The sequence below is a fragment of the Aulonocara sp. 'chitande type north' Nkhata Bay genome, linkage group LG15, assembly GCF_057382095.1.
Source record: "Aulonocara sp. 'chitande type north' Nkhata Bay isolate Kocher_YH1m ecotype deep benthic linkage group LG15, A_spYH_male_GT1.1, whole genome shotgun sequence".
Lineage (NCBI taxonomy): Eukaryota > Metazoa > Chordata > Actinopteri > Cichliformes > Cichlidae > Aulonocara > Aulonocara sp. 'chitande type north' Nkhata Bay.
This window is the reverse complement of record NC_141358.1, coordinates 5,546,891-5,565,862: the sequence shown is the minus strand read 5'-3', so window position 1 is coordinate 5,565,862 and position 18,972 is coordinate 5,546,891. Positions and strand designations below refer to the sequence as shown.

At 40.8% G+C, this 18,972-nt stretch overlaps 3 protein-coding genes across 4 annotated transcripts; 1 reads left to right on the top strand and 2 right to left on the bottom strand.

Moving 5' to 3' along the window:
* Positions 1–210: 210 nt before the first annotated feature.
* faua (FAU ubiquitin like and ribosomal protein S30 fusion a) lies at positions 211–1,958 on the bottom strand. The gene is made up of 5 exons (XM_086264193.1): positions 1,859–1,958; positions 1,095–1,176; positions 862–1,006; positions 652–707; positions 211–520 (listed from the first exon to the last, which is right to left on the bottom strand). The coding sequence occupies exons 2-5, from the start codon at positions 1,167–1,169 to the stop codon at positions 395–397; spliced, it is 402 nt and encodes a 133-aa protein (XP_086120319.1). The 5' UTR covers positions 1,170–1,176; positions 1,859–1,958; the 3' UTR covers positions 211–394.
* Positions 1,959–3,433: 1,475 nt separating this feature from the next.
* Positions 3,434–10,626, bottom strand: prpf39 (PRP39 pre-mRNA processing factor 39 homolog (yeast)). Of its 2 annotated transcripts, none has more exons than XM_086264040.1 (15): positions 10,515–10,626; positions 8,794–9,234; positions 8,301–8,494; positions 8,040–8,165; positions 7,725–7,843; positions 7,426–7,593; positions 6,862–7,042; positions 6,333–6,440; positions 6,076–6,240; positions 5,496–5,622; positions 5,088–5,356; positions 4,761–4,945; positions 4,575–4,658; positions 4,174–4,285; positions 3,434–4,062 (listed from the first exon to the last, which is right to left on the bottom strand). In XM_086264040.1, the coding sequence occupies exons 2-15, from the start codon at positions 9,200–9,202 to the stop codon at positions 3,973–3,975; spliced, it is 2,337 nt and encodes a 778-aa protein (XP_086120166.1). In that variant the 5' UTR covers positions 9,203–9,234; positions 10,515–10,626; the 3' UTR covers positions 3,434–3,972. The 2 variants fall into 2 exon arrangements, with proteins under 2 accessions (XP_086120166.1, XP_086120167.1); XM_086264041.1 differs by having other exon boundaries at positions 4,584–4,658.
* Positions 10,627–12,468: 1,842 nt separating this feature from the next.
* On the top strand, positions 12,469–15,546 carry arf6a (ADP-ribosylation factor 6a). Its single transcript, XM_086263638.1, has 2 exons — positions 12,469–12,858; positions 12,994–15,546. The coding sequence occupies exon 2, from the start codon at positions 13,682–13,684 to the stop codon at positions 14,207–14,209; it is 528 nt and encodes a 175-aa protein (XP_086119764.1). The 5' UTR covers positions 12,469–12,858; positions 12,994–13,681; the 3' UTR covers positions 14,210–15,546.
* Positions 15,547–18,972: the final 3,426 nt, after the last annotated feature.

The following is an 18,972-nucleotide window of genomic DNA, read 5'->3' as shown; positions in this document are numbered from 1 at the left end:
TGCCAACTACTAATTGTTGTTCCTGGAAGATTTTAATAAGTTGTAAATACAAGACTTTGACCATTCTAAATATGTAAACTAAGGTATTCCATGTACAGTGATGCACGTCTTTAGGGTCTAAGCATCCAGTGTCTGAAGTTTAGCTTCAAAGCTAAATTTGCCAATTTTAGCTAGCATTAATTCCTAGAGACAGATGAACTTTGGCTCAAATACAGGACAATTGTCTTTATTAAGAAACCGCAAAGATTATTTGCTAAAGATCTAGATTTACATTGCAGGACAAATCACTCATCTAGACCAAGTCAAAATTGTTTTTATTTTGTACAGGATGACATTTAACTTGGTAAAAACTGACAGGTGATGATGCGGTTTCTCCTTTGGGGCAGTGAACCACTTAAGAGTTGGCATTGGGTCCCTTCTTCTTTCCGAAGGTGGGAACGACATTCACAAAGCGCCTGTTGTACTGGATGCGGCGCTTAGCACGGCCAGTCTTCTTCTTCTTCTTCTCCTGCTTATCAACCTGAAGAAAAATAAGTGGATTGGCATCATTGTAAAAGTGAAGTAAAAGCAGATGTAGTCTGTAGTATAGCTGAAGGCAGAGTCCCCCCAGAATTTTTTTTTTTGAAGAAGAAGAGGTGAGGTTACACTTACTTTGGGAGTCTGTCCCCGCACTTTTCCGGCACGGGCCAGAGAGCCGTGAACCTTACCTGGTAAAGTGAAAGAGAGAAACAAAGATCATGCTATCAAGGTGGTTTTGTTAAGACAAACTATATTAGTGCCATCCTCGGTGTGCCAAGTTTTGAAGTCCCGAAGAAAACAAACATTCAAATATGTGAATAGCTACATGTCATGCACACATACCTCCCAGAAGTCTGCCAGCTACCTCCAGGGTGCAGTGCTCGGAGACACCGCAAGACACCAGAGAGGCATCATTCTCCAGAGGGCACCCAGCAAGCAGCAGCACCTGATCCTCAACCAGGAGACCTTCCAGAGCCTGGACATGAGCCTGGGACACAAACAGGTTTTCTCATAATAATCCTTTATTCAATATTGCCATTAATAAGGTGCAATTTTTACACTGGTACAAGTTTTACCTTGATCTGGCCGACAGTCTCCTCTCCAGTCACCTCAAGGGTGTGAGTGTTCTGGCCACGTAAGAAAAGCTGCATCTTGATGCTGGGGGAAAAAAAGAAAAAAAAGGTAGGGCCAAGCATCTTTAGTCATGGATAAAACTTTTATTAGTTTTCATATAAAAGCATAACTGTAACGTCCAACTACCAACATAGCTATTTTATGTTTACTGGACTTGACTATATAACAAGGACTTTGACATCAATTACAATAACTGCTAATTAGGACATCTGATAAAACGCTGGCATCCCTTGAAAATGCTGTGTGCTTTACTTGGTGTGACAAGTAAAAATGTCTACCGTGACGATCATTGCGGAAACATACTTGCGGCATTAAAATTTATTATAACAAATCCCGACTACCAAACCTTCACTTTGCCTTCATACTTCATACTCATAGAATATGAAACCCACATATGATCCTCAAAGTAAATATCTCCGGTGGTAACCTGAAACTTATTAAAACTGTGGAGAAATAATGCACTACCAGCCGCCGGGAGCTGAACTGAAGCTTCTCCCGGGTCCTAGCCAAAGCTATGCTAACTTAGCTAGCCACATGGGGCACGCGTATGGTAAAAGTCCAGTAAAAACATATGAAATACACCTTCACTCGTCAATAAAAAGCCAAACTTATGGTTACGGATGACATATGTGCATCAATCGCAAGATAAAACATGTGACGACAAAGCCAAACTGGGAAATTTTTATTAAAAGTGCACAGCTCTCACCTCGTTTGATGCTAGTCGTGCAACGCTAGGCATAAAAAGGACTGTTTAAGGGTCTACACAGCGCATGTGCGGATTTACGTAACGCTCGTCGGACGCGGTGGCCACGCCTCTTGTACTTTGGTAGTGTCGCAGATTTATCTGTTCTAGTATAGCAGTTATATTTACGGGTTCATGTGATCTTCATAGGTTGTATTTATCTATTTTCTTTGATGTTTTGCAGAAATGCCTGCTCTACTGATATTTGTATTTTATTTTATTAAATTTTGTTTGTTTATTCTCACGGTGTCCTGTTTGTTAAGGTTTTGTTAAGTTTTGTTCTTGAAATTAACATTAACAAATATGGGGGAGAGGGGGGGGGGGTAAGTTTTTAAAACTGTTTGACTCATTAATATAATTAATATACACTAAATTATTCACGAAATCCTGGTCCTTGTGGTTTATACCAATGTCCCACAACCAACATCAAATTATGTCTTATGTATTATGTTTCATTTAATTATTTTTTTCTCCTACACTTCAGTATTACTGACTGCACATGGAGAGGGTTATATACTCGTCATATTCTTGTGTTTATTTCTTTACAAAAAATACTAAAAAGTTTGTTTGAATATGAGTGGATAATAGTCCTGGGGTGGCATGTCAGCATGTGACTCCCATGGCAATAACAATATTCTGTTACCTTCAGCAATGATTTCAGTGGTTTAAGTGTGGCTCATTTTCACATAAGGATCAAAACGATAGTTCATTTGTATAATTTCAGCCAACTGCTAAACAGTGATATACTTTTTGAGAAGGTTTTGGGGTTTTTTGTTTTTTGCTGTGAAGCAGCACCAGTACAGAGCTCATGTGATGCTGAGATTAGAGCTTCATTTTTACAGAAACACAAAAGTGGCATGAGAACATCTCATTTATCTTTGAGCTCATATTTACCACAAAAGATTCTTCATCCTACTACATTGTAACTGTTCTACATGTTAACTTTGTCATATATCTAGATGTAATGTGTATTTATCTTTGAGAAAATCTATTATGCTTACTTTGTATGTTCATATCAAACCTCAAAACCCCTGAACTTTATTTTTGTCTTCTATGACAGTTTTTGCCTGAAACACAGCTGGAAAAAAAAGTTTAATTTCAATCCTTCAAAAACCACTCGAGCTTCAGCTTGACTAGCAATGCTTTTTGCACATTATTGGGGTATGTTGTGGGTGAAAATGTTTTCATATAAAATGTACTCATAATTATTGTCGTAAAGTGTAATTATTGAATGAGTTGCCAATGAACAACAAAATGTAAATTAAGGTTTTTTGTTGTTTTTAAAGGCAGTTACCGTGTATACTGTTATATTCAGTTACCGTGGCTCAGTGCAGCATCTAGAAATGCTTGTCAGGGATTTCAGCTTTTGTGGAAACCCATTATTCAAATATATTTCATATTTTAATTACATTCCTGCCTATTGAATATTGGAAAGGAAAAGTTGTTTTACTTTGAATGACAGTAAAAGTGTAAACTAAACAGCTAATGACAATATTCATTCTAGCCCTTTGTGAATTATTTAAAACAAAACAAAAAACATTTAAGGATATCAATCTCTTTATTATGAAATCAAGTCAAAATAAAAAACAAGGAACTCTTTGTTGCTCTTTAGGGAAACATAACCATGAGTTATTACAAATCTTTGTGATTGGGGGGGGGAAGAATGATGACAGATACATTAATGAAAGCTTCCCCTTACAAGTTCTTTAACACAAAGACAGAGAGCAAACTAAGTCATCTGGCCTAGAAATTTCAAAAAGAAAAAGCCTTTGTCACACAGGGAAAAAATAAATCTGCCTTAACAAATAACATGCATTCAAGAACCCCAAAAAGAAGCCAGTGCTGGAGAGAATGACTGTAGCAATTAAAGAACTGATAACTGCTAAAGAGGGCCAAATATACTTCTATCAAGAGCTACAATATGTGGTAAAGTTGATTAGCACACTGTGAACCAGAGAAAAGGGGAAGAAATAAAACAAAAGAACAAAGCTTTTTGAAATCTCCATGACGTCTTGGTAAGAAGCCCCGTCCCAAGATGTAAGAAGGTCAAATGGATGGTCAGGCCACTATGTTGTCCATCATGTAGAAGGAGGGGGGTAGTACTGGTTATACTGGGCATACTGGTTGTATTGCCCCCAGGAGTTTTGTCCCCAACCACCGTACTGTTGCTAAAGAGAAAAGTGGGGGGGAGGGGGTTAGAAGGGCTGTAACTGACCACACATACTTCTTGTGACAAACTAATTTCTAAGTGCTGTTAATGTAACTGATCTGTAACCCACCTGGTACCAGTTATAGTTGTAGGCAGAGGCATTTGCCTGCATGTCAGTCATGTTTGCTACAGCACCAGAGCCGTCATCCACACGCTGCCTCTTAGCATCAGGTTCCTGAGAGCTGGAGAGGTAAAGTTTAAATTAGTAAGATCCAGCTTATAGCTGACAAATGAAACAGCAGTTACAGCCAAGTTTGTTGTTTTTACTGTTGTTCTAACCAATTTGTAGATTTTCAATATGTAGAATATGCATCTGCCCTTCACTGAGATATCAAGAAATACAAGACACTCTAGAAAATAGACTAGTAGTAGTCGTCACATGTGTCTTTCTAAAACCTTGTTAGAAGGGGGTGTGAAAATTTTCTGAAAGTGTTTGTGGGGATGTGATGGACGCTGCGTTTCATTAACCACCTGTCATACCCGTTCTCGGCCTTCCTCTTTGTCGATTCATTTTCTTTTTGTAGTTTCTGTTGTTCTTCATAGGCAGCAACAAGGCTGAAAGATGTAAAAGAATAAACATGACTCTTTACAAAAAAAAACAAACAAAACAAAGAATGAATGTATTCATTTCTCCCTTTACCACTAAAAACAACTTACGCATTAATATCGCTGCCAAAGTCTTCAAGAAACTCGACTTTGCGCTGGGCAAAGAGGAGTCGTGATTCAAGAGGCATTGGGCTATTCAGGGCTCGGTCAAAACAAGCCAAGATCTCTGCCTCATTCTGGGTCACATCTCGATTGTATTCCAGCTCAAGCAGGTTTAGATACAGTTTTGGACTCGTCTACAAAAACCACAAAACACACAATTTAGTTGACAACTAGTGCAACACAGTTATATTTATCATGTGAACAGAATTCATTGCAAGAGAAACACAACCAATGCTATAATGTGTTGACCATCTGATATAGTCAACCCTCTCTCACCTGGTCTTTTTCAATAGCATCCAGAAGCACCTTCCTCGCCTTGCCCAGACTTCTCTGCACCTTCATCAGCTGCCTGGCCAGCTTCACAGCATAGAACGATGTCTCAGTAGCATTCTTCGCAGACTCCATCGCCTCCCTCAACAGCGCCTCAGCTTCCTCCAAGTTTCCGTGGCGACGCTCCAGGCTGACCCTCCGAAGGCGCACCATGGCGAGACCTGGGATCGATGCCTCCAGGGACTTCAGGATGCTCTGAGCCTCCTCTATGCTGCCTGGGTTAAAAAAGAAGAAAAAAGAAAGAGGAATGTCAGCTGAGCAGTTTTCCACATTTGTTTCTTATTCATGATCTCCATGCTTTATGTTGCTTTTGCATTTAATTTGCATGCTGCTTTGACTGACTAAGGTACTCACCCTGCTGCTCCTCAAAGGCTGCCCACAGCAGGTGGATGGCTGGTTTCTTGGGCAGATGGACGGTACACGCCTTCTTGTAGACATGTCTCACACCCTCAGTGCTGTATCCCTCTAGATATTTTGCATACTTCAGAGTGAAAAAGAGAAAGCAAGTTGGAAGAAAGCCAGGAGAGGACAGAGGAGAAAAAAAAAAAAAAAAAAAAAAAAGAAAGAAAGAAAAGAAAGAAAGGCAAAAGAGACAAGACATTTTTAAACTACATTTTGAGTTCACAGACAGGCAATTTCTTCATTGACAAGATCGTTTTTAGAAATTTTCTGTGTAAACCCATCAGCACCTTCATGGAACCAATTAGATAAGTTTCTGTAAGGTAGTGGGAGACGAAGAAGATGCAACGTAGTAGTTGGCATATGCTGCAGTCAAATCTTGTGTGGCAAGCTGGCCATCCCCTAATACAACAGATACAGTCACATATCAACGTTACACGCAAAGAGTGCAGGACTGTGTCGATGTGATATCATCGTTGATGGGGGAAGTGCAGGGAGGTAGCAGGAGTGTCGGAAAGGCTCAAGGTCACTTTACCTTGATCCAAAACTCCTCATAGAGAGCGCAGGCGATGAGGCATCTTTCGAAGAGAACCACCACACGCTCCGGAGTCCCATTCTCAATTTCGAACTCCAAGTACTCCTTCCAGTTGTTCAGTTGAGTCTTCTCCAAGGCTTTGACGTGGAAGTACGGTCTCTTAATCTAAAGAAACACAAATTGATTAGTTTGATAGTAATGAGGGGGGGACTGAAAGAATAAAACATCAGTAAGGGAAAAAAAAAAACAAGACCCACCCCTTCTTCAAAGGCCCAGCGCTTGCTGACTTCGTGTTCATTGTGGTTGAAAACTTCCTGCCGCACCTCAATCACCTTGTGGCGCATGTTCTCAATCTCCGTCACTCTCTACATACAAACACACAGACAAAAACAAGGTTAGCACCCTTATTTGTGCTTCTCCGTATCACATTCTCCACTTGATGTAAAAACTTCTATTCCTGCAGCCAACGATTTACATCACCAGAGATAAGAAGCCTGCAGAGGGGAGAAGTATTTATGCACCCTGCATATCAGCCACTGGGTATAGGTGCTGGGATCAACGGGCCCCGGGTGATCCTGTAAGTTTTAGGGCGAGTCCCTGACTGGATACCAACGTGAATCCCACCTGGCATTGATTGGCCTGGCTGCTGACATAAAGACACCTCTTCAAACCTAGGCAAATTATCTTTTCCCTTTCATCATGGATAACATCCAAGCTCCTGCTAACCCTGCAAGCAGCAATTTTATAAATTTTTTTCCCCTACGGGATTGGCAGAGAAGGTTTTACCTTAGCAGGATCCGCAAGATCCTCTGTACCAGGTGGAAGCTCCTCCTGAGCAACTTGTGACTCTCCACTGTCACCAACCATTCCCGACAGGCTGGCTTTAGAGAGCTCGAGCCTTAGCTGGACAAACTCCTCTTCTGACAAGAAGTGCCTGGGGTGATTAGTCTGCACATGGTCTTTGAACCTGCAGAGAGAAAAGAAAATGTCAGTGCACAGCTCTTTCATACAATGACGTTATAATTTTCAAAATGATTTTCACCATGACTATTTATTCCTTTACCAAAGCATGAAATCAACTTTCAGTTAAGCTGTTCAAGATGGAAGATTAAGCAAAACCAACCAAGCAGACCATGGGCAGAGGTAGAAACTATTATTTGTGCAGTTCCAAAACAAACATTTCAAGACTGCAGAACAGGATATGTCCATCACTGGGTTTGGGGCTTTGTAATTTTAAAAACTTTATAATTTTAAAAACTTTATATTTGCCTTTTATGATGATTTTAATAACACACTCCTCAAGTGAATGCAAACTTTCAAACAAATCTGGAAACTGTTCTTTTACTGTACCTCTGGAAGTGCTGGGAATACAGCTGGGTTGGAATGCCCAAGATGCGGTCATAGATGGCGGTGACGTTACCCAACTTCTGCTGCTCTGTCTCCCAGTTTATGAAGGATTCCCACAAACGGTCTGAGCGAAAGTCAGTGCCTGCTGCAAGCACTGCATGCTCATAGGAGCTAATAGGAAAACAAAAAAGGAAAAAAGATTCATGAAATGTCTCATTAACTCATTAACATTTGAGAAGAAAGTAAAACAGTAGAGTGTGTGTGTGTGTGTCTATATATATATAAATAAAGACTTTACTCACGCTCGAATGCGCCCCTCAGTCTCTGGGTCATTAGGATCAGAATTCTCTTTGATGAAGGTCAAATAGTGGATCCACAGGTCGACACTGAGAGGGATGACCTGCAAACCTCTTCTGTACACCTTGGAAAAAAATTAATAAAATGAGTTTGTTCATAAAAGTCTGAGTTTTTATGCCCCAAATTTTGGTTCTTAACAGATTATTCTAGCTGGTCAGTTATTGATGACACAGAAAAGCAGGCACACCAAGTTAAAAAAAAAAAAAAAAAAAAAAAAAAAAAAAGCAACACGTGTACAAAAGTACAAGAGGCATACTTACTTCTTCTGCAACTTGTACATTGCCATGCTTTTTCTCAATATCTGCATACTTCTTCCAGTAGCCATAGCAGTAGGGGTAACGTAGGAAAAACACATCAAATGCCTTCCTCACTGCTGTAAGGACATTCTGTAAAGAAGCAGAAAGACCAAATTGCAACAATTTAACCACCTCTTTTTAGCATTACAAGTAATTTCTGTTCAAATTTATTGGACAAGAATATATTTTCACTCAGTTTTGTAAATGTGTGTGCCTTCTGTTTACCTCTTGTTCTACATACTGCAGCAGATAGACCCACGCATTGAAATCTTCTGGGTTTTCCTCAACTCCCTTAAAAAGCTTTTCAAACTCTGAGGGCAGTTCAGGATCTGTAGGAACAGCTGCTTCTTCTGTTGTTTCTTTGGATGGGTCTTCTAGCTCCATGCCATCCTCTGCCACCTGTGTAGCCTCTGTCCCATCTAGAGAAGTTGACAAGGAATCATCAAGTGAGTTTAACTACAAAATTACAGTTTATGATTTGTGCATAATGTGTCATTTGTTGACAGTTTTCTTTTCAATAAATTAGTTACTGTAAGCACCGACAGAAAAAAATAGAGAGAGACACTATGCTGATTCTACACAGTACCTTTCTTGGTTGCTTGTTGAAAACTAGCTAAATCTTACGACGTTACACTAACAATTGGACCAGAGTCAACTTCATGACTAAGCATTTATTATTAAATCAATTGAGCCAACTGAAAAACAAGTTTTAAGTTACCTTGACTGTCAGTCTGTCCAATGGATTCAGACTCAATATTCATGTCCTGGCTGCAAGGCTCAGACCCTACAGGTTCTGTTGCTTGCTGTGCATCTTCTGTGGGCTGTGGAGGGGGAGGAGGTGGCGGTGGTGGAGGTGGGTGTTCTTGGAAGAGCTGAGCATTGGCAAGTTGAAATTGTTCCACAGCCTTCTCCACAGATCCCAGATCTGTGGAATTCATTTGCTGACCCGGTTGTTGCTCTTGTCCCATGGCATCCTGAGACACATCTGAATCCTCAGGCAAGACATTGGAGAGAGGCTCTGGAGCAACCTGGTCTACTGACCAGTCAGTCGCTTGGCCTACGACAGGAAGGTCTGGAAGAAAGGCATCCCCATTGCTCTCCATGGCAGGGGACTCAGTATCCAGCATTCCAGGAAATGTACCCTCTGAGATTTTCAGGTCTGTTGGGACAGAAAAAAAGTAAAGACAAACTCAGGAAAAAGAAAATAGATTTTTCCACACACCGAATACTATTACAGTTTACTGAAATATTAATGGTTTGTACAACTTAACAAAAAAAAAAAACTAAGAAAACTAGCTCTGAAATAAGCTAAAGTATTCCCACCATTTAAATAAATCAATAAATAAAAACATCCACTGAGTTTCCAATAATTTCTTTAAAAATACGCACTTAATGATACTAGTCAGGACAGCACAAAAACAATGTCAAGTACAATTATAATAAGGAACTTGGTGCCTAAAATAAACAAGTAAGAAATATCCAAGTGTGAACTGCAGTTATAGGTAAAATATCTACAAACAAGAAATTACTTTCAACTCACAATTTAAGCCAGTTTAGTTCTGACAAAGAATTTTCCACAACTATTGACAACGTGCTGTATTTTAAACTTGCCATGAACCTTCACTACTTAAAATGATACTTATAAATCTGACGCAACACGACGCATGTTTTTCGTTTCAAACTATTTTTTTTTATTTTACTTCCTTTACGCCTAAAGGGGTCAACCCTAGTAAAAACAGCCGCTAAAGCAACAGGATACTTCCTTGTTCTAACATTAAACCAGTGCCAGTTTAAGCTTCAGCCCTAATTTAACTACTAAAAATAATTCCGCGTACTCGGTTGCTTACTCTTAGCTTCTCGCTTAGCTACCTTAATACTAAAGTTGTTTTCTTTTTTAATTTTACTTTGGGGATTTTTTTTTTTTTTGTTTTTTAAATGCAATATTTCCTTTAAAAAACGAGTAGCTTTAGCTTTGTTTGCTCCTCGAGGCCTTGTTGTTGCCGGGAGGTCTTTTCCATGATCAAAGTTCAATCAGAAGTTAGGCCTGGCGCCCGTCTATCTCAAATAAGTATAATAGTAGAGGTCGAGGCATGTTTCGTGTACGCGCTTGCTTAGTACGGTCCAACACAAACTATTCGTCTTTAATTAAGTATCTACATTTTTCATCGATTCTTTACGTTGATAGCAACGTTTACAGAATAGCGAATAGGAAACTGTTACATACATCGTAACTAGGACATTTACATGTACAGCCTTTGCTTAGGCCTCCAGGAAATAGTCGGTAGCAGTTAGCTAACAGCAGCACGTTAGCTAACAGGCTAATGTTACCCATTTCGCCACTAGCGATTGTTAAATTCGTTACTAACCAGATAAAACCAAATCAACAAATAAAAATACGTTTAAGAATCTTATCCGTATCTGTTGCGTCAATTTACTTACCCCCGTGGACTTGAGTGCAGCTTTTGAATTCACTTTATCTACACTATTGCGACCGGCCGCGTTTCGCATACCATTCTTAAGTTGGAGGAAGATGAGAGGGACAGTGTACGCATGCCCAGTCGAACTACCACCCACCATCGACGGCGCGCTATTCGTTGTTCTTGATGTCTTGCCAATTTACATTTTATGATGAAATTAAAATGCAGAAACAATATTTTGAAGTTAGCCCATAGCTTTTGTGAATTCCTCCAGAAGTAATGAAATAAATAAATACATTTCCTGCAGTTGCAGTGTTTGTTAAAAGTGCTGCATATAAACCCTACATATTTTAGTGTACACACACTGACACAAGAATTCAACCGCTTTTAAACCGCATGACGCAATATTAAACGTGAGCTCTAAATCTTCTGTGGCTTTTGTACAATACGTTACACTGCATTGAATTTTTTTGAAAGTAACACTCTTTACTTTTATTAATAAAAAAACAAACATTTACAATCAACCAAGCTTTATACCACTTTATACTTCCATACAATAAATCCCCCAAACAACTTCTCTAGGTATAGAATTACATTTTGTATTTCACTTTTATTATATTTATTAAAGCATTTCGTTTTATTAAACAAACCACTATTGATCTAATTAATCACTTGGGACTCAGCAAGCTGCAGCAAGCAGGTAAAGTCAGGTAGGTCTGGTACTGTTGTGTGGGAGCTTTCTAGTTAACCTAACCCAGCTATGTGCCAGTAAAGGTGTTATTAGTTTTATTACTATATTTTCATTTAGACTTTGTCCCTAGTCAGCATCACTTCGTCACAATCCTGACATTTCTCCACCATATCGACTTCAAGAACTTGTTTACTTGCTTCCTAATATATTCCACACTTTGTTGAGTGCTACTGTTACAATACAATATTACCAATTTAATATCTCAGTGGTTATATTACTGTGGCAGATCAACATGTGTTGCAAGTTTATGCACCACACTGGCATGTTTGTTATTCAGCTGCCTCGCCTCAGTTGCAAGTAGACAACAATTTCAGAGATCCTTATCATGAATGTTTGTGCCTGAAAATGTGGAGCGGTATTTGAGATCCTAGATTTGACTAAATCTATGAAAATTATGTCTTTTTGCTTTTATAAAGTCATTGACAACTTTTTTTACTTTAAGAAACTTCTAAGAACAGTAATAATAGTTAGATGTTAAACTGGCAGGCACAACAGAATGAAAAACAGGGTGAGGCCCCTTTGTAAAATCTCACATTTAAACCCATTTCAAAAGTAAAGTTGGGACGGTTATTCTCATAGCCTTATTTTTGAATAAGGCTTATGAGTGCATGACTGTTTTATGATATTAGAATCACCTCTCATAATTTATTATGGCAATAAACACGAGTTCACTTATATTTATACTGACCGTGTCTTTCTTTAGGCAGCCTAAATTAATAAGCTGGTGTCAGGTAATGCTTTCACCAATGAAATACTGTAGTTCCTCCCGCCCTATTCACTCACATTCTCCACGTCACAGACTAATAATACAGGAACTGTTTGAATGGATGATAAGACATGCCAGAAAGACCCGAAAGTAAACCGTCTCCTGAGACCACCGGGCCAACTAAATCATGGCATGTGTTTCATGTGTGCGGTCTTGTGTGTTTTCATTGCGGTACGTTAAACCAGAGGCGATTACATCCATAATGAACGCCCAAATGGCGTCAGCAATAGTGCCTAATGGACCGGTCTGCAGTTCTTTTTTTCTGGGCGCGCATGCGAAATGGCGTGCAGTGCGTTTAGGGGCAGTCGCGTTTTTTAAAATCTAAATGAAGGGTGTGTTTTCCCAACGTCCACGGTGGTTTCTACGGAGCGTGGATTTTGAAACAATTACAACGTCAGTGCATAACTTTATTAAATCAATAATCTGGTGCAGATTTAAACGATTGTTTATTTCGTTGAACGATTTGATTTTGGGCTGTCTAATAAATCGAATTAAAGATTATTTGAGTGTTAATTACCTAATTTACTAATTCTCTAGCTGTTATGTTTAAGGAGGAATACGGACATGAAGATTGATTTGTAGAGAGTTTCTGTGCACCATCCTTCTAGTCTTTTGTTTTCAATGTAGCCAAATTTCTGAGCTCCGAGGTAGCCCCTGAATGTATCAGTAGTGTGTGTGAGCGGTATAGAGGAAGTGGCGGCTGATCTGGGTCCGCACCTTTTCCGGTAACACAGCACCGCCACCGCTGTGACTGAACGGCTGGAGAGAGAGAGAGAGGGAGGAAGAGAGACAGAGAGCGGCAAGAGCGGGGAGAAACGGTCCGGGGACAGGGGGATGATTGCCGCAGACGTAAGTATTTACCGCGGTCTTCGTTTTATCTGTACCGTGTTGCTTTTCTGTGTGTGAAAAGAGTATTTTTTTCGGATCCAAAGTTGTCCTCTGTACTAACACCCCTCCCTTCTCTGGACCGCTCCTGTGTCACAGGGGGAAGAGAAGAAAGTCGGATGAATCAATGACCTTTTGAGCGCTCTTCCTCTGGATGTCCCGGCGCAGAAACGGACCGGAGAGGTTTAATTTAGGCTTTTTAACAAGAAAATTACCGAGCTTTGAAAATTCACCGACTGGAATTAGCTAAGGCCAATTGTGGATACCCGGCAGCCAAGGAGGAAGTGGGAACCCCCGGGCTTGAACTGGGCCTGATTTTTGTATAGTCCGCTTCTGGTGAGAAGGCACTACTTTGTGTCAGTTTCCAGCTCCGCTGAGAGCAACAGGATTTCGAACGGAAAAAAACTTGAAATGTGGCTTTTGACGGAAGTCAGTGCTCATAGGCGACTTTGAAACATATCGGGCTTTTTTCTTCTTCTTACTTCGGAATCCATTGGATCATGAAAACAGACCCCCACTCAAGTCTGTGAGGGCTCCATACACACTGCTTCTACTGAATGCTCAGGTCAGATCACCACAGACCAGCTAACTGTACTGTACAAACTTGCAAGCCACCACCTTTTGAACATTGACACTTGTGTCAGCCCACCGCTGCCATCACGTGGAGGACTTTCAGTAGCAACACAGTGAAACTGTAACTTCTCAGTGATATATCTCCCCCTATTTTCTTCTCATTGGAGAAGCTTCATTATATCTTCTAAAGAAGTATTTATGAACAGAAAACAAGATGGGGAAAATGCTTTCAAAGATCTTTGGCAACAAGGAGATGAGAATATTGATGCTTGGACTTGATGCTGCTGGGAAAACTACCATCCTGTACAAGCTGAAGCTGGGACAGTCAGTCACCACCATCCCCACTGTTGGTTTCAATGTGGAGACTGTCACCTATAAGAATGTGAAGTTCAATGTGTGGGACGTGGGGGGACAAGATAAGATCAGGCCGCTCTGGAGACATTACTACACGGGCACCCAGGGGCTCATTTTTGTGGTGGACTGTGCCGACAGGGATAGGATCGACGAGGCGAGGCAGGAGCTCCACCGCATCATCAACGACCGGGAGATGCGGGACGCCATCATCCTCATCTTCGCCAACAAGCAGGACCTCCCAGATGCCATGAAACCACACGAGATCCAGGAGAAGCTGGGCCTGACGCGGATCAGAGATAGGAATTGGTACGTTCAGCCTTCGTGTGCGACGACAGGGGACGGACTCTACGAGGGCCTGACCTGGCTTACCTCAAATTATAAGTCTTAATGTTTCCCTCCCTCCCTCCTCCTTTCTCACCAGCCTGGACACTTGGAGGCAAAAGAAGTAGCTGAGAATGAAAAATAATAAGTAAAAAGAAAAAAAGATGCAATCTGAAGCAATTAATACCACGACCCCTCTGCTGAGTGTGTATCAAAGAGGGTAGCATTTACTTCTAGTTTTCTTTCTTTCTCTTTTTTTGGATAATGTTGACATCACTATAATCACAGATTTCATTTAAGCAAAAAACCAACATATTTCTTGGCTTTTTTTTTTCTTTGTAGCTTGCTTTGGTTCACACTCTGTATAACCAGCACTGTTTAAATATACAGTACGCTTTCTTTTACAGCAAATTCTTTATTTTTTTAACTCCCTGTTTTTTGTTTTTTTGTGTAATTTTTTTTTTCAGGGGACTATGGGGGACACGTTTATATTTCCACCCCATGCTTAACCCTCATTCAGTATTCTCAGTCATCACCCAGCTACATATCCAAAGGATGGGGAAAGTCCAAAAAGACAAAAAACAAATGGAAAAAAAAAAAAGCCCATTGCCTAGCACAACCGCATATCACCTTCACTGGTCGAAGTTGCCGCTGTAATTTGTTAGAATGCGTGTTTATGAATATGTTAGGACCTTCCTTTTGTATTCGATTGTACTGGGATGAATGAGGACGTGTTAGTTATTTCATGTGCAGTGATTCCATCCATAATGTCTACTGTGGCGGTTTGTTCGAAAGACACTATGTGGACGCTTGATATTCTGACACACACACGTACACACTGTGATATGGATATATCTATACTTTTTGTTGTTTCAGGGTTTGAATCTGTTACAACCAGTCTTATCGTTTCCTCTCGAGCTTCCGTTACTGTTGAGTGTTTGTAGTTTCGGCTGCCTTAAGAGGGACCTGAGTTACAGGTGTCCCCACACCCCCCTCCCCAAAATCAAGACAGCAGAAGGTATTCTTAGTCGCTGAGTTTGCACTGCAGGACAGAGCGAGGGAGGGAGGGAGAGGGGTTGGTTAGCAACAAGGTGGCTGTGCACATTTTTACTCTCTGTGACTGACTTTTGGACCCCAGCAAATGTTAACCAAATACCCAACCCTCCCCATTCACCACCACCACCTCCTCCACCTCCAATGCAGGTGCTCCAGTGACTTCAACCCCCTTCTCTTTTCTTTAATTATTATTATTTTTAAAATCATCAGCCTGTATGGTCCTGCAAACACCAAACCGGCTATTCTGTTAACGCTTTATAGATGCCGCTGTTTTATTTCTTCTCTTTTTCTTTTTTTTTCTTTTGCTATTGCTGATAAAATAATAAAAAAAATTATATATCCAGATCAGTACGGAAGTGATGCCTTTTCAATGAGCAGCTGCTACCGTAGCAAAAGTCATATTTCACAAAAAGTTCCCAAAAGAGGAAACGAGAGCTTCAGGGCGTTATAATGACTGAAAGAAACTCGAACGAACACGAAGTGAAGTGAGCCTCAGCCTGTTTCCTTTCTGCTGTTGAGTGTGTGTGTGTGTGTGTGTCTGAGTCATTTGCTGTGAATAAATGATGAGATCTCTAGTTTCAGAGAAGTGATTGTCAGGTAAACTACTTTGCCTCAAGTCTTAAAGTTTCACTCTGGTCATCAGAGTGCCGGATTCTTAAAGAAAGCAAGTTTTGCTAATCTGTAAGCCATGGTAGGTTAAAAGCCAGAGGGAACAGGACCGTAATTCACTGTCTTGGTAATGGTGAGTAATACTGAGCCTGAATCATAACTTTAATGAGGAAATTACACATTTTTCTGCTGAAGATTCTGCCTAAAATACAAGTACAATGAATTTATTCTCTTTTGAGTAATTGGGCAGTGCCTTTCTTTGCCTTTGCGCAACATCTGAGGTTAGTCAGCATCACAAAAGATCTTTACCGCCCTGGCATTTTGCCCTGAGTAAGCGAGCTGCCCCGAAGCACGCATTTGAGATCAGGCCACCGTTTCAAAGCCATGCTTTCACCTCCGCGCCGCGCAGAGCAGCACAGACCTTCGTGTGTGTTTCCACTGCATAACAAAAGTAGGGACATGGCTGCGTTTGGAAGGTCAGGTTCCTCTCTCTGTACCAAAAAGAGGAGGGTGTGAATTGCGGGGAGTGACATCACTGTGTAGTCAGGAAATGCTTTGAAGGAAGAAGATAGTTGTCATGGAAATTGGTGGTTGAGGAGTGAATGCCTGAATGAAAACAGGTTGAACTACATCAACAGACAGGTGAAGTCCTGGCGCTTTTGACACTTTCTAAACTTAAGGAGGAAAGAGCTTCCTTAAAAGCTGACATAGCTGAAGGTATGACAGTGTCCCCAGCTATGTTAATGTAAAAATATTCAGAGGAGTCAGTCCAGGAATTCCTGCGCAGGAATTCTTGCTGTTTATCTCTGCATTTGCTCCGTTTGCTCGCGAGCTGTTTGCTCTGTGAGTGTGTGTCGGTTTGAAGTTTGACCTGTTGCTGTGTGGAAAGCACACATGTGACGAAGGACACTGAGATAGACACACAAATGAGACGGGCTATCTCTCCTGAAACCGCCGCTGTGCTCTGGATTTTTCTCTCGTACTGAAACCACTTTAACAGAACGTCCGAGGGGCCGTGCCCCGGCGCTCTCAGGCGTGGTCTTGTTTGCTTCTGACTTTCCATTCATGACTCTCATTGTGGATGCAATCAAAGTGAAACCCACAGAATGCCTTTCTCAAGAGGGTTCAATGAGAGGAAATGTGGCAAGGGAGAGCATTTTGAAACCGTTCCTGATGTTACATCAGCGCCGAGCCAGTTCATTGTGCTGCACATGTCGTTGGCCTTTTGTACAGCTGTCACTGCGTTCGGCAGCAGATGCACTGCACATATTGGCTGGTGTCAAATGCTGTCAGGCTCACCTGTGGCCCTCACTTAAAGGGCAGGATTTAAGACTGTTATTTAAATAGATTATATAATTTCATGTTTTTATTAGGAAATACCTGTGTCAGTGAGAACAGCTGCACTCACACAGCCTTCCTACACTCAACCCTGTTTCATTTTTATATGCATTCAGTATTTTTTTTTTTTTTTTCATCTGAAGCACTGCCATTGTATGTCTCAGGGTGGGGGTTGACTTAGACCATTGTACGCCTGAGAAGGGGGTAGTTTCAAACAATACTTTAAAACCGAGCTCATTGGCAGTTCCTCCGTCCTCGTTTTGTTTATTCAGGCGTTCCTCTTTGATTTCAGTCTGTCTTCAGTTCTTCATTCAGCAGGGCAGGAAACCATTCTCGTGCACGTGTCATCAATAACAGGTCTGTAGCTCGTGAACTTGCACAATCAACGAAGCGTCTCGCGCTTTCTAAGAAGCATTCACCTGCTTGTTCAGCGCTGATTCGGCATTCTGTGTTTTACGTGCCGCTGTAATCCTTGCTCTGCTTCCTAACTGCAGCACCGGCTGGGGTTATGTTTAAGTTAACTTCATGTGACACACACACACTCAGCGGCTACGCAAGCCGACACGTTGCCTCTCACACCTCAGGCACTTGCTGTCTGAATCCTCCCACAGCCGTTTCCACAGAGTGTGCTCACTTTGCTGAAAGAGTCAGAGGCCAAGTAAAGAACTCCACCGTTTTCTCCTCATGTTCATACAAATATGTTTAGGTGGTGCTTTGCTGGTGTGGGAATAGATTTGAAAGTAGGGTGTAAAGGAGGTAATTATACTTTAATGTATGTAAACAAAACAAATAAAAATCAGGTTTTACATTAAAAAACAATATGATGCATCTTTTCAATTCACTGCTGCAACAGTCCTACCCTTTGAGGCTTGAGCTTTCAGCCTTAAGCTTCCCTCTTAAACAAGGACATTATATTCAGTCATGTCCCCATGTCTCTTCGACTTTACCACCCAGTGATTGTTAGCGTGTCAGGGATAAGTATCAAGCTCGGATACTTGTCTTCTTTGTCTTCTGATTGAATCCTTACCTGCACTTCTATTTAGCAGAACACTCCTGACACACCAAGCTGCATCAGCCAGAGATCCAGCTCAGAAGGTTACAGCGTCTTGGTTGTCATGGGGCCTGTTTCAATAGCCCCGTTAAAGCAGCATGCAGAGTGACATTCAGCTTCCAGGCAGTTGTAAGCTCTTCAGAGTCTGTTGCACATTGCATTTCCCTCCTCCTTGGACAATGTGCTAATAATTATAGGGAGCCCAGGGCCTGTGTTTGCATTTGGCAAAGAAGCTTTGCAGTGGGAGGGATGTGAGCTGCTACAAACCCCACGCTGCAGCAAAGATTCAGGCTCAAATATGTAATTAATGGAGGCTTTTTTTTTTCTAACTGAAGCCTGTAAACGAGAGAAAAATTATTTTTTTTTACAAATTTTACTTTTAATTACTTAATGAAATTATTTTAATTACTTTAATTTAATTTTACTACTATTTTTTACTAAAACTATGAAATGCCAAAGCCTAACTAACCAACTCTGAGGTCTTTTTTTTTAAATAAATTTAAGAAAAAAACTGTCACTGTTGGAATTGTGCTCAAAGTCTTTTCTACGTCAGTGAAAATCTGATAACTAAACGATTAGCACAAAGAGAATTATGACCTCTTGTCTTTTGTCAGCAGAAGAAACTTTATCAAATACATAACAGGAAGCGAGACGATTTTCTAATTACAGAGAGAGAGAGAGAACAAACGTTTCCTTTATAGATTAAGACAGACAAACTGATGGGTAAAAGCAATGTTGCGCTTTCGTTTGTGACAGGAACTGACATATGCTGCAAC

Coding starts and splice junctions, on each gene's coding strand:
- faua (XM_086264193.1), bottom strand. CDS start 1,169: ATGCAGCTTTTCTTACGTGGCCAGAACACTCACACCCTTGAGGTGACT. Junction 1,007..1,094: donor AGACTGTCGGCCAGATCAAG/GTAAAACTTGTA, acceptor TTTGTGTCCCAG/GCTCATGTCCAGGCTCTGGA. Junction 708..861: donor AGCTGGCAGACTTCTGGGAG/GTATGTGTGCAT, acceptor TCACTTTACCAG/GTAAGGTTCACGGCTCTCTG.
- arf6a (XM_086263638.1), top strand. CDS start 13,682: ATGGGGAAAATGCTTTCAAAGATCTTTGGCAACAAGGAGATGAGAATA.
- prpf39 (XM_086264040.1), bottom strand. CDS start 9,202: ATGCTGGATACTGAGTCCCCTGCCATGGAGAGCAATGGGGATGCCTTT. Junction 7,844..8,039: donor ATGTACAAGTTGCAGAAGAA/GTAAGTATGCCT, acceptor TTTTTTTCCAAG/GTGTACAGAAGAGGTTTGCA. Junction 4,946..5,087: donor ATGCTATTGAAAAAGACCAG/GTGAGAGAGGGT, acceptor TGGTTTTTGTAG/ACGAGTCCAAAACTGTATCT.